The sequence below is a fragment of the Oxyura jamaicensis genome, chromosome 12 (assembly GCF_011077185.1).
Source record: "Oxyura jamaicensis isolate SHBP4307 breed ruddy duck chromosome 12, BPBGC_Ojam_1.0, whole genome shotgun sequence".
NCBI classification, from domain to species: Eukaryota; Metazoa; Chordata; class Aves; order Anseriformes; family Anatidae; genus Oxyura; species Oxyura jamaicensis.
In genome coordinates, this window is record NC_048904.1 from 14,905,784 (window position 1) to 14,918,968 (window position 13,185).

A 13,185-nucleotide genomic window follows, 5' to 3' on the forward strand; every position below is an offset into this window, starting at 1 on the left:
AATATTTTTTTTGTTGGCTCGATCTAAATAATATCTGGCTCCTCGGCTACAGCGCGTTTCTTGCGAGGTCGGCTTGATGCTCGGCCGACGCGTAGGAGGGGAGCGCCTTACGCACACAAGTGCCTCGTGTGCCATGAAGGATGGACACAGTGCAACAAGACCTGCTGTCACCAGCACCCCAATACCAAGGGGTGATTGCAGGGAGCAGGATCCATCCCCGAGCTGGCACAGCCACCCAAAGCTTCGCCCCTCTGGTGAGGCGCACGGCGCTCAGACCCGCTGTCAGTCTCACACCCAAGTTGCTCCGGGCTTTCCTGCCCAGCTCCCCAAGACCGATGGCTTGGTTTCAAGGAGAAGAGGAGGAGGAACCAAAATGGGGAGGGAGGGAGAAAGACATCTTTTACTAATTGCTCCCAGCTGCGGCCAAGCAGCTCCCATTTCGGCTGCCAGGAGCTGCAGCCGGCAGGGAGCAGGCTGGGGCGAGCGCTCCCGCTCTGCCTGCATGGCAAAGGGCTCGGGAGCAGGAGGAACCCCTCGTGGGGACTCTCCTCCATCCGCAGGCTCTGCATAGGGATTTCAGTAATTATATTTATACACTCGCCTTATCAGCGAGAGCAGCCATTATGCCTTTTATCACTGCGGCAGCAGCATCTGCACAAGGGCAACTGATAGGGGATGAAATATTTGCTGAGTACAAAGTGCCTCCCTCTGTGCTAAGAATAATAATCGCGATACTTAGCGCTTGAAGTGTTAAGCCCTGGCATCAGGGCCCTTTGGAGAGCCACACACGGGGGAAGAAACAGCCTCTCCAGTGGCAGAGAACACCCTGAATTTCATACGATCTTCTTGGACCAGCACCGGCCCCAGCCCTATTTTGGTGAAGCTGAGCAAAGCTCTGGCTGTCGGCTGCCTCGGGGCTGTGCACATCCAGAGCCCACGAGATAAAGGCTCTGTACAACACCAGCCTTGCTGACAAGGTTTACCCCCAAATTAGTTTTCCTCACATCGGACGATTCTGCTTAATGTTCCAAATTCTTCCAACATTAGATAGTGACCACAGAGCAGAAAGATGTGGCCCGTGCGGGGAAAGAGCCCCCAGCCTGGCTTTCCAGCCTAGGAGATTATTCATCAGAGAAAAAGTAAATATCCAAATGAGCATCGTGAACTGCAAAACCATCTGCCAAAGAGCTGAGCTGATGCTATCTGCCGTCCTTAAGCTCGGTGATATACTTACAAGCCAGACAATGAAAACGCAATTGATTATTTGAAGAGTGACTCACTGGTGTAATAAGGATGGATTACTGAGGGGGAGGTGGGGGGGAGTGGAGAAAGTCTTTGAAAAAAAATAAAGGCCAGCAGATTGACTTTTTAAAGGCAAACAGAAAGGGAACAAAAACCAAGGGCAACTCTCTAAAGGGCTGAACAGCCCTCGACGGGGGAGAGCAACAAAGAGGTGGGCAGCGCTCTGCGGGTGCCGGCCCCAGCCTGGGCTGAGCATCTCAGCCACCAGCCCCCGTGCTCCCCGCCCAGGTCTTTCCCAATCGGTGGCCTGAGGTTTTTTTTTTTTCCCCCTCTCGTGACATGGGGCGCTTGTGATAAAGGCCTGTTGCAACCCCTCTATTAAGGGAGTATGAGGCCTCCCTCCCTGCAGAACAGCCTGCTGGGCACGTGCCGCACGCCCCGTGCCGCGATCACAGCCGCATGTGGGGTCCCTCTGGTGCTCCCCACGCTGTGACCCTTACCTTGGGGAGCCAGGGACACATCCTGGGGGGAAAGCAGACTGGGCAGAGGCTGCAGCAGGGCAGAAAAGCACAGTAAAGGGATGGGGACCACTGGACTGAGTGACCATTCATCCCTCACCCCCCTCCTCCTTGCACCAGCCTGGTGGAGGCTTCAGTGAGCGATGTAAGGCATTAGCTCAGTATGGGGGCTGCACAGGGACTGTGGGACCCTCCCCACCCAGCCGTGACAAGCTGTTAAATCAGCTCACCGCCTCCCACTAAATCACACCCGACGCAGCACCCGAATTCACAACCGCAGCCTCCAGCACTGACAGCTGTCTGCTTGGAGGAAATCCCTCGTGCAAGCCAATCTACCCTGCCCCTGCATTTTGCAAGGTCCATCTCAGGCAATTTCATCCAGAAAGGCTCCGTGAGGGAAACGTGCTTGCTGGTGAAAATCAGCTCAGCTCCGTGGCTGAGGGTTGGGTCCAGGCACTGAGAAAGCGCTGGCTGCTGTGCTGCTGCCTTCAGGATAGCAAACACGCATTCACACTCACACCAGGCAGGTAACGTTTCACTCTTTGCATGCCGAAATGCAGCTGTAGTCATTTTTCCAAAAACTCAATAAAAAAAATAACCCATACATGTAAAATAATTGTTTAGTCTAGGAGTAAAATACCAGGTAAAATCAGAGCTCAGTGTTTTTCCACTCTGCCCCCTCACTCACCTGGTCCATTCAACAATCACCAAGAAAACAGAACAAACCCCCCAAAAACAAACCCACATCAGATTACTGGTGGTTTTTCACCCCATTTATAAAACTAGGATTGAAAAAGGATGCTTCAAAACACACAGAAAACATCTACATGGTAATTTATCTAGGAGAAACTTTGTTTTTTTGGGCTTCTTGGGGCAGCCTGCAGCCAACTCCAGTTACACCAGCTGCAGACTGGGGCTCTGTGTTGGGATGAAATTTAATCAAGAAGTGTCTCCAGCTCCTGCAATACAATCCTGAATGACTTGTAAAGGACTTCAAACAGGCTCCTCGGGCTTGCCCAGAAACAAGTACGTACCTCACCTGCTCTTTTGTATGTCATGTACAAAAAAATTAAAGAATTTATTTCGGGCTTTTTGCCAGCTGCAACACTGCCTCCAATATTGTAGCGCTCTTAAAATGGATATCATGCCTTGCAGCCAACACAAACAGGATACCTTATCAGTCCCGGCTGTTTTAGGTGCTGTTTTAGCAGCAGGGCATGAAGATGTGAAAGGAACAGGCCAAAAAAATCTCCTGGGAGTCCCTGAACTCAACTGTTTGCTTGACGTTTATGTGAAGAAGGGTTGTCCCGGGGTGGGTGAAGGTGGAAAACCAATGGGATCCTCGCTCTCAAGCGTGCCCAAATTCACATCCCGATGCCAGGCTGCCCCTTGGCATGGTCCAGCAGGACCACGTGGGCAGGATGCAGCCACTGCCTGGCATGGGGCAAGGCTCCCAGCCTCCGTTCAGTGACCTCGATGGGACTCAAACACCTTCAAGGAACTCAGTCTCTGTCCTGGAGCTCCCAAGGCCAGAGCATAGGCAAGGACATCTCTGAGGACACATGGCAGCGCCTCCCACACGATCCATCACCAGTTACGTGGCTCTTCGCCTGCTGACACAGGGGTGGAAAGCTCAAAGGAAAAAAAAATCACCTCTGATTTTTCAAATGCTTGCACAAGTGCTTAATCTCACAGGTGCAGGCAAATGGGACAGCTGAGGTCATTTATGCCAAAGGAGGTGCAGGCTCCTGAGCCTGGCTTCAGCACAGGCAGGGGAACGGCAGCCACCCCTCCCGAACCTGCCCTGGCCCACGGCTGAAGGACACTGGCTTTGGCAGTGAGTCACCTGGCAGGGAGCGACTTCCCCATGCCCAAACTGCTTACAACAAAAACCATCATGAGCAAGCTAACCACGCCATCCCCTTACGTGCAGAGCCTGGAAATCAGCAGGCAGAAGCCACCTGAGACGTGTTTGCATCCCTTCCGTAAGCTCGATGGCCTGCGCAGGGGCCAGGTGACTTTGGACCACCACAGAGACAGCCACAGGCCCCTGGGGACAGCCACAGGCCCCATAGGGACTCACCTCCGGAGCAGCACACGGCTCCCCGCTGGCAGAGCTTTCCTAGCCCAGCAGGTTCCCCGCTGCAAAACGAAAAGCTGAATAAAAACCACGGGAGCCGACGGTGCTCGCTGTGGAAGCGACGTGAGCATAAAGCCTGCCCGAGCTAAGGTATTGCTATCCTCGCATCTCCAAAGCCTTTCAGATAAACACGCAAGGAAGTGAGGAATATCTGAATCCGAAAGGAGGGAGAGGCACAAAGCGTGTTATTCATGAAAGGGAAAAGCTGGGGCCGTGTGTGCGAAAGACACATAACCTACTAAAAATGCTGGAAACATATGGAAGCAATAATCTGTACTTTTTTTTCCCCTGAAAAAAAAAAAAAAAAAAAAAAAAAAAAAAGTAATAACGAATGCTTCAGGGTTCGGCGTTGTTCGTTCCTGTGCTACACTACAAACATTGCTGTTTTTCTGGCCGAGGCACAAGTCACCAGGCCGACGACCTGAACCTGCCGGGGTGCAGCAGGGACGTTGCGGTGCCAGGTGAGCACAGAGCCAGGCAGCACACGTACACACAACACAGACACACAACATACACACACCGCTTCTCATCGCGCCCACAGCCGTGTTTGCTGCTCGCCACACAACAGCAGATCGGGCCTGGAGGAGCGGGAAGTGTACAAACACTCAGGGCAGAGGAAAGAAAGAGCCACTGCCACTAGCAGCTCCCAAGCTACAGTCAACAAAACAGAGACATGAGATGCCAAGTGACCCAGCCGCCATCATCCAGAGACTTAAAATATCTCCAGGGTTCTAGTTGACCACTTTATTTACCAGGTTCCCCATCCTACTGCACATATCTCCTCTTTCCTTGCCCATCAGCTCATCCTTGTGCACAGGTTTTTGTGACCCAGTCCTTACTCAGGGCCCTGAGCCCGTGTTATCTGGGGTTCCCAGGCAGTCTCTCCTGAGAAGCTCACAAGTTTGTCCTTGCAAACACTCCCTGACCTGACGAGGCCAGATGTCATCAGACTTCTGTGGCACTGGCTGCAGAGGATTACAAGGAGGCGCTGAGTTATGGAAGCCAAGAAAGAGCAGATCTCCTCCTCGCCCAAGTGTGTTTCCAAGGGACAGAGATTACACAACAGACACGAGGAAAAAAAAGACTCCATGAAAAGATGCGAAACACCATCTCACGTTGAAACTAAGAACTCAGCGAGACAGTTTTTGTCCTTATGTCATGTTTATTACTGTAATTTAACTGCTTCTGCAAGAGAGAAGAATAACTATGGCAACAAAGACTTCTCCAAATGCTTCAAGACAATTTTTAAAATTATCTGCCACAGCCTCTGAATGCCTTCCCTCCGAAACCAGCAGCACCAGGCTCTCTGAAGGCTTTGCAGACCAGGTGGGTTGTGTCCCCCCTCACATCACAACATGGCTCAGGTATGGTTATGAGACTGAGCTTTGCTGCATCCACGCTTCAGCTGGCATTTTTGGAGCAGGTAGAGATGGGGGAAGAGCCAGGTTTGTGGAAGTGGCAAGAGGAGCTCATTGGGAAGGGCTTCCTCAATGAGACTATGCTTAAACAAAACACACCTGTGTGTGCTGAACACATGCCAGTCGTCCAACACGAAGAGCCCAGTGCCCTCAGTACGGCACCAAGTCTGTAATGCTGCTTCACCCAGGATAAATCCCAAATTAAGTTCCTCACAGCAACCTCAGTGACTGCTCCAGTCGCTCAGCTGAGAGCCATATGTCACCTTTAAGGTCTGCATGCCCCCACTAATTGTGCTAGGAACTGGCTGTAAATTCCCTTCCCTCCTCCCAGACCACCTCTCGGGCAGGCTTTTCTCTGCACATTATGCAAAAGCCACTCCTAATGGCCATTCAGCCACCCAACTCCAGTGACAGCTTTATTTAAAGCCAAAGCTTGTTAACAAGCTGAATGGCACACAGCTTAATGCAATGTAGATCTGATTAGAAAACAGCAACCGGACTCCTAAGGAGCTGGAGATTTTGATTGAATTTGATTTCACTTTTTCCACACAAAGCCACCTTTCAAGTATCAACCTGCGTTAATGGAGATCTCGTTATGTGTTCCCAATTTCCATCCTCAGGACCACAGCCCACACAGAACTCCTCAGTCCTTGCATACCTTATTGACAGACTACCCTAAAATAAAGCGATGTGATCGGAGGAAGAAGTTATTTTGCTGTTTGGGCCATGAGAAATTGCAGGTTATTCTGGTTATAGTTTGACAGCCGCATCCTCACAGACTTCACGCTGGAAGGATGGGATTCAGTCCTCAGCCTTTTCAAAGAAATAACTTGCCTTCTCCTCTTTGGGGCTAAATGATTTCAAACTAAAAATTGAAGTTCTGCCTTACAAGGGGCAGAGGTCTGCAGGACACAGGTTGAGAAGCTTCAGAGGTTTAGAGAAACACAGCAGGCTCCAGTCTAACCGTGCCTGTAATACTGGGGGTCTTCAACTCTTTGCTTGCACTGAATTAATGTAAAACTTGCAACACGTTAAGGAAATTCACCTGCTACCCTGAGACAAAATTAAAAAGCAAGACTTAAGAAGATTCAGAAACATACTCCAAAGCCGGGGATATTTTTGCACTACTTGGGCATCCCCTTTCACCTTTTTCCTCACATCACCTACAGCACAGAGACTGGTTTTATTCTGAAAAGAAAACAGTTCTGCAGAATACAATTTATTTTCAAGTGGTTTCCCTGGCTCAGGAAGCATGCCTGTGCTCCCAGGAATGATAAATTCAACCAATGCTCAAAGCCATCTCTCCATCTGAGAAAAGTGGCTTTTAAGAGAAGGCACGGAAATCTTTGGTGTCTAACAAAGCAATTTGCCTGCCTGATGGATTGGCTGCGCAGATCATACCTAAAATCACAGGTGACTAGAAAGCTCAGCCCTGCATAATTACATATATGACAATGCGTGCATCAGCAGCAGGGATGAGCTCCGGTCTCAGTGCCTGAAAGCTCATACATTATTTTCTTCCTGCCTAAAGCATATCACCAGTTCCCATCTTGGAAGCAAAAAGCTCAATTCCCATTTTTCAGCAAAACTCTACTGTTAAAGGGATTATAAAAGGGCTTATGAATCTCTAGCGGTTAATTGATCTGGGTTTGTATCCCTAATCTGCAGATCTCCTTGCAAACCGTTGTTTTCTTCCAATCTCATTCTGCTAAAGTGTTAAAGTATTTGTGAGCATCCCCAGCAGGAGCTGGAGGCACCATCCCGTGTACACGGCTCCCGAGCAGGTCTGTGACCTGCAGAGCTACCTGCTCTCAGCAATCTGCCTGCCTACCTGTCCTGGGCACTAATGGACCGCTCGCTAGTGAAAAATGGATCTCCTCCCTCTCTATTGTGTTTGGGCAAATGGGTTGCCTTTTTGTTTTAATTGCACAATTACTCTTACACCAAGTCAATTAAATGTGAATGTGTGCACAGGAAGGCTCTCGGCTTGTCCCTCCAGTGTGAAGCTGAGGCGTGCATCTGTAGGATGCTCAGTGGGATGCAGAGCTGGCAGCACCCATCCTTCTGCTGCCCTGGCGAGGTAACTCCTTCCTTCCCGAGAAGGATCCATCTGTTTTAACCAAAATCTGTGCAGGGGGTGAGGGGGGAGCCTCAGCAAAGTGCAGCCAGGAGGAGGCTGCAGATGGCTCCTGTTCCTTTCTCCTGCATGAGGGGTTTTGCAGGATCTGGCACGAGAGGTGCAGCGTGCTGCTGCAGCGGTCACAACCTGTGCAGAGCCATGCATTTGACACCCCCAAGAAGCTCAGTGGTACTTTTTCTGCTAGTTTGGCCTCGATAAGATGGTATCAAAACCTTGCTTAAATTTTCAAAATTCAGCATAATATAGTCAGCAAGTCATAGCATCTTATAATTCCTCAGGCCAGAGGAGAAATACCTCTGGTGACCATCCCTTTTCTTCTTATCCTACATTTTAAAGCTCTCCGTGACACTTTCAAAGCACCTCTGCGACAACACCTGCTACCCCAAACTTCAGCCGCAAGGAAACCTGCGACAGCTCCTGAAAGCGTTTTATAAGCCCTTAAAAAAAAAAAAGAAAGAAGACACTCAGGGGTGACCTTATAAATCCATTAGCACACACGTGGCAGACCCCGATTAGCAGGAGGGTGTCAGGAGACCACAGCTCCCACGGCTGTGACACCTTCACCTTCTGAAGGTCTGAGGTGGGACGTGGGGCATTGGAGGAGCTGCTGGCACCTGCAGAGGGCCCAGCTGGGGGCCGTGGCGAGGCTCATCCATCACCTCGCTGCTGCACCAGCCACACGTCCCCAGGGTGGACCTCAGCTCAAGGACCCCGTCCTGTTCCACCAGCAGCGTTGATTTGCAAGGCTGAAGCTTTAGGTGGGACTCAATGCTAGTAAATCAATTTAGCATCCCTCTCCTCACTCTGGACCTGTGTTTTAATCTAGAGACACGCAGCTCTGAGAAGTAGGGCACATGCAGGGAGAAGTGCGGCAGATGCCGGAGGAAAGGAGATATCCTATAAAATAAGGCTAAAAGATCACCAAGGGCTCTCTCTTAAATCTGCTCCAGCTCCTGGAGCCCCCAGCCCAGAAGATTTAATATCACCAAATCCCAAACCACCCACGAGCAGGAACTCATCTCCAGACAGCACAATGGAGGGAGATGGGGCTGTTCCAGCACGAGGTCAGGGACCCCTGTGCCTTGCAGGTAACAGCACTGCCAGCTTTATGAAGACACACAACACAGATGGAAATACCCGTTCGTTCCCATGCACACACCCACTCCCTGCTGGGGCTGGGGAGTCCCATCCATTCCAATACTTTGAGGGGACAAAAACCCACCGAAGGGACATGGGGAGAGGCAGGAGTTTCACGCAGTCTTTTGGGGCGACCCCCCAGGATCACCCCACGATGGCCTCTCCCCATTCCAGCCCTGCTGCCCCCTGCCCAGGGCCCAGAACCACCCAGGAGCAGCAGCAGGAGCCTGTGACTGCAGCGGGGACGGGTGGGCTGCGAGGGTGCTAACAGGGGCACCAGTGACCCCAGCCCAAGGCTCTGCACCCACGACAGACTCCAGTACACCCATGGGCTGCTCCAGGGGGATAGAAGCACCCACCCGGGACAGAGACCCACCTGGCAGGGTGGGGGGCATTCAGAGCAAGACAAGCACACCCCCCAAAAAAAACAGCTGCACCCCAGCCAATCCATGGAGCCACGAAACCCCACGCTAGCTGCAGCCCCTTGGTGGGTCAAACTCCCGCTACCCCCCATGGGTGATGGGGGGTCAAGGGGGGGGGGGGGGCCCCCCCCCCCCCCGGGGGGGCGGGGGCCCACGGGGGGGGGGGGGGTCCCAGCCCTCCAAGGGGAGCCGCGCAGCGGGGTGTCACCGAGCCTTACCTCCACTTGTGCAGGGCGAAGCCGGGACACTGGTCCCCGCAGGTGGTGCAGGGCTGGCCCCGCTCCGGCTCCCCCGACGGCGTCAGCTGCAAGAAACGCAGAGGTCAGCTCGGTCCCCGACCGGAGGGGGGGGGACAGGACAGGACAGGGACAGGGACACCGCGGGGTGGGGGCACGCTGAGGGAAACCGTGGGGAACCAAAAAAAAAAAAAAAAAAAGAGGGAACGCTTGGGGTGGCGGGGGCAGGACGCGCACCGGGCTGGAGCCACAGGTTGGAGGGGGGGGGTCTGAAGGAGGACACCCCCCCTCCAGACCACCACCATCACCTCCACCCCCCGGGCACTCACCGAGCGGCCCGAGAGCCGCTTGCGGGAGCTGCGGCCGAACATGGCAGCGCCGCGGAGCCGAGCCCCGACCCGACCCGCCCCCGGTCGGTCCCCGGCTCCGTCCCCGTCCCTTCACCACCGCCGCCGCCGCCGCCGCTCCCGCCCCTTCCTCCCCGCCCCCGGCCCCGCAGGCACCGCCCCGGGCCGGCCCGGCCGCCCCCCGCCCCGCCCGGGCTGCCCGCCCCGCCCGCTGCCATCATTCCGCTCCAGAGTGAACGACCCCCGCTGGCACGTCGTGTACGGGGGAGGGAGGGGGAAAAACTGGAGATCCGTGGGAGATGGGATCCTGCAGAGCCCAGGGGGCAAATGCTGAAGTTACAGCTCTGAGCACACTGCGGGGGGGTTACTGGCTTAAATAAAGCGGGGAGCAAACAGCTTGGGTTCCTGCTGGGCTCCTGTTCCCTGCCTTGCTGAGGGCAGATTAAGTCTAAAAGCACCAGGAGGAATGCAGTCGTGTGAAATGCATTTGCAGCTTGCTGTCCCAGGAGGGACACGAGGCACCTGTTGCACCCCCAGAGCTACCGGGACTTGGGGACCATGGGCTGGGGGTTATGGGGTTGGGGGGCAGCCCGTGCACCAGCTCTTGTCATCCATACAACCCCCTCCAAAGGGATCCCCCCGGCCAGCCTCCAGCCGGGTTGCAGCCCCCTGGGGGCTGCAACCTGGTGCAGGGCAGAGCGAAGCGACGTGGGGAGAAGCGTGAGCAGCAGGCGGGCTTCGTGCAGCAGAGGGGCCTCGGGAACTCTCGGAGGGAGAGGGAAAAAGAAGGTGCCAGGGAAGGACCAGCTTCACCATTTACATCTCACAGCCTCACCCCGGTGGCTGCGGTTGTTCGCAGACCCTGTCGTCTCCTTCCCCGCTGCTTTGTTCCTTTGCCTTGCTGCTGCTGGGTAAAGCTGTAAGGCTTTGATAATTCTTCATTTAAGCATTTTTTTTTCATTTTTTTTTCTTTTTTTTTTTTTTTGTCAATTTTTCACTTGTATCTTCCTCGCTAGGAGACTGAAATGAGGCTGGGAGCTGCGTGGTTGGCTTTTGAATGTCTCAGGAAAAAAAAAAAAAATAGTTTCAGGGTGATTTTCACTCTTTCCTCCCATAAATGTTGGGCTCCCTTTAAAAAATGAAAAAAAAACATGGAATTTTATCATGGAAAAAATATCCTTTTGCATGAGATTTCTTCATGTCAGTGGGAAAAACTGACATTCCCTCCTCGTTCTGTTCTGTGGTTGCTATTTTTACCCCTCCAAAGCCTTCCAGCTTCCCCTCGTTGCGCCCTTCTGCCAAATTTTCTCATCATGTTCCTTCTCAGTTTCCCTCTCAGTTTCCTGCTCATATGGTGGTGCAAGAATACGTCCTAAACTCTCAGGGATGGAAGCAAGCTCTTCAAATACAGACACGTTTTGTCACACAGTGGGCAACTGCTTGCAGGCTGGGCTTTGAGCTTGGATGAAAACATCCCTGCCTTCATGGCTTATAGGATACGGTAATATCAGGGGTGCAGAGTTGCTGTCATCTCCACTGAAGGGCAACAGGATTTTAGGGAATGAGCATCATGCAAGAGAGGACCTGAAATTCGCCAGCACTTGGGGTGTCTTGCATAAGATTCAGAATATTTTAAACTCCAATTAAAACTGCTGAAATAAAAGCATTAATGGATACAGGACTTATAACAAGACTCAACGTGCTGTGGGAAATGCTTTAAAGGTGACCTGCAAATCCTTTTAATTGCTTCGCTGTTGCAAGAGGTGCTGTGTGCCCTCAATAACAGGGCTGGCGAGGACATCTGCTATAAGTTAAAAACAGCAAAAGTAAGTCAAAGTTGGAGGGTGAAGTCCTTGGAGGTGTGGCTGTGCTGAATCACGGCTCCCATCTTCTGATGAAGGGGCAAGTCCTGAACTTAAAACAAGCAGAGCTGGCCTCCTGCCCTCCATGGTGCCGAGGTGGCCATGGGGCCACCAAAACTGCCTGGTGACCTGCAGGGCCTCTGTCCTCCAGCATCAGCTCAGCAGCCTCTGCAGATGCCGGTGGACAACTCCTCAATGCCCAGGCAAAGGCAGGGAAGGTGCTGAGCATTAAGACTTGCACCGAGGTGCTCAGAAGGAGAGGGGAGATAAGGGCTCAGCCCTCAAGTGCAGAAAATGTAGATAAGAGGGGTGCTCAGTGCTTCTGCCCTGATGGTCCTGGAGGGGAATGTGGGGAACTCACATACACCCAGAGCCATAAAAAGGTTCAAGTGCCGCAGCCCCCAGTAGCGGCTTAGCAGCTTCTAGGCATATAAATACCTCCTGGGGCCAAGAGGTAATCTCTCTTACCCAAGGCATCTGGGACAAAGGAGGGTTAATTGTCCATGCGAGGTCCAGGGCTGTCAGCGAGACTTAACTCGCATTTTTGGGATGCTCAAATGCTGCATGAGAAGAGAGTCGGGCCAGAACAGCATCTCTGGGATGGATTCGGGAAAGGGAGGGGAGACATTATCTCACTGGCCTGAATGCTCCTCTTCTCTTTCCTCCCCCAGAAAAGCTGCCGAGAGCGAACACAGCTCAGGAAATAAACTCCCACTCCCTTGTGCTCAGCATGTTCGGGGGGATGATGCACACAGGCTGGGAGGGCAGGGGACAGGCACACAGCTCCAGGCCTACCTGTGCTCTCACACTCTCACAGGAGGTACTTTCAAAAGTTTATTCTTTTTTCTTTCTTTTTGTATTTTTCCTTTATCCCCCCCCCCCCCCTTTTTTTTTAATAAGTACACCTAGATCTTCCTCTTGAGAGAAGCCTCAGCTCGGAGGTGGGGGCTGTCAGATACTGCTGTCAAATAGACTCAGAAGCAGAGACACGCGGATAATATATGCCAGACAGTTTGTCTGACAAATTATTGTTTCTGCTGCCACTTAAATTGTTCCGCACGTCATCTTCCCCTCCCATTCCTGTTTCAACCAAACCTGCCTAGGGATGACACTTCTTACAGCCCTTCTCGGGACTAAATCAGCCTGAATCCCATTTCCCCCTCACAGCAAGAAGGGCTGTTTTCCCTTGTGAAGTTATGGATGGCGGCAGAAGTTGGAAAGAAGAAACCGGTGATGCTGCAGAGCCATTCTGCTTGCCTGACCCTGTGGCATGTGCCTGACCCAGCAGCTCTGCACAAGACCTTGGGACACCAGCTTGAGCAACAGGAGTGAAGTCACCTGTGGCCAAGCCGAGGGGACACACAGGAAGAGGAGCTGCAGTAGTTGCAACCAGTGACTGGAAAATATGGGGACAACATGCCCAATCCTATGGAGCCCAGAAAGTTTGCTAGTCTCTTCAGAAAAGTGCCCCTAGCTCATCTTGTGTCTTGTAAACCACGTCTCCTGTTAGGAAACCACCTCCGAAATAGCTGAAGAAAACTGAGCATCCCTCTGCCAGCTCTGCCACCCCCACGCCTGCTGCACTGGCCATTAGCACCAGCACCACCAGCACAGCCCCCTGCAATCAGGCAGAAAGCAGAGCTCATTTTGCCCGCTGGACCCGTTTGCTTCTCCCCACCACCATGTCGAAGTGGATTTGGCTCCATCAGTCCCCTTCTGGTTC

General features: G+C 52.7%; 1 protein-coding gene across 1 annotated transcript in view; it reads right to left on the minus strand.

Annotated features, from left to right (window-relative positions):
- PRICKLE2 (prickle planar cell polarity protein 2) overlaps positions 1–9,705 on the minus strand; it is a 96,839-nt gene extending 87,134 nt beyond the window's left edge. Inside the window, exons 1-2 of the mRNA XM_035337332.1 lie at positions 9,583–9,705; positions 9,236–9,321 (exon numbers count right to left, since the gene is read on the minus strand). Of these exons, the coding sequence (XP_035193223.1) occupies positions 9,236–9,321; positions 9,583–9,624 (128 nt within the window). The 5' untranslated portion in view covers positions 9,625–9,705. The remainder of the gene's footprint in view (positions 1–9,235; positions 9,322–9,582) is intronic.
- Positions 9,706–13,185: the final 3,480 nt, after the last annotated feature.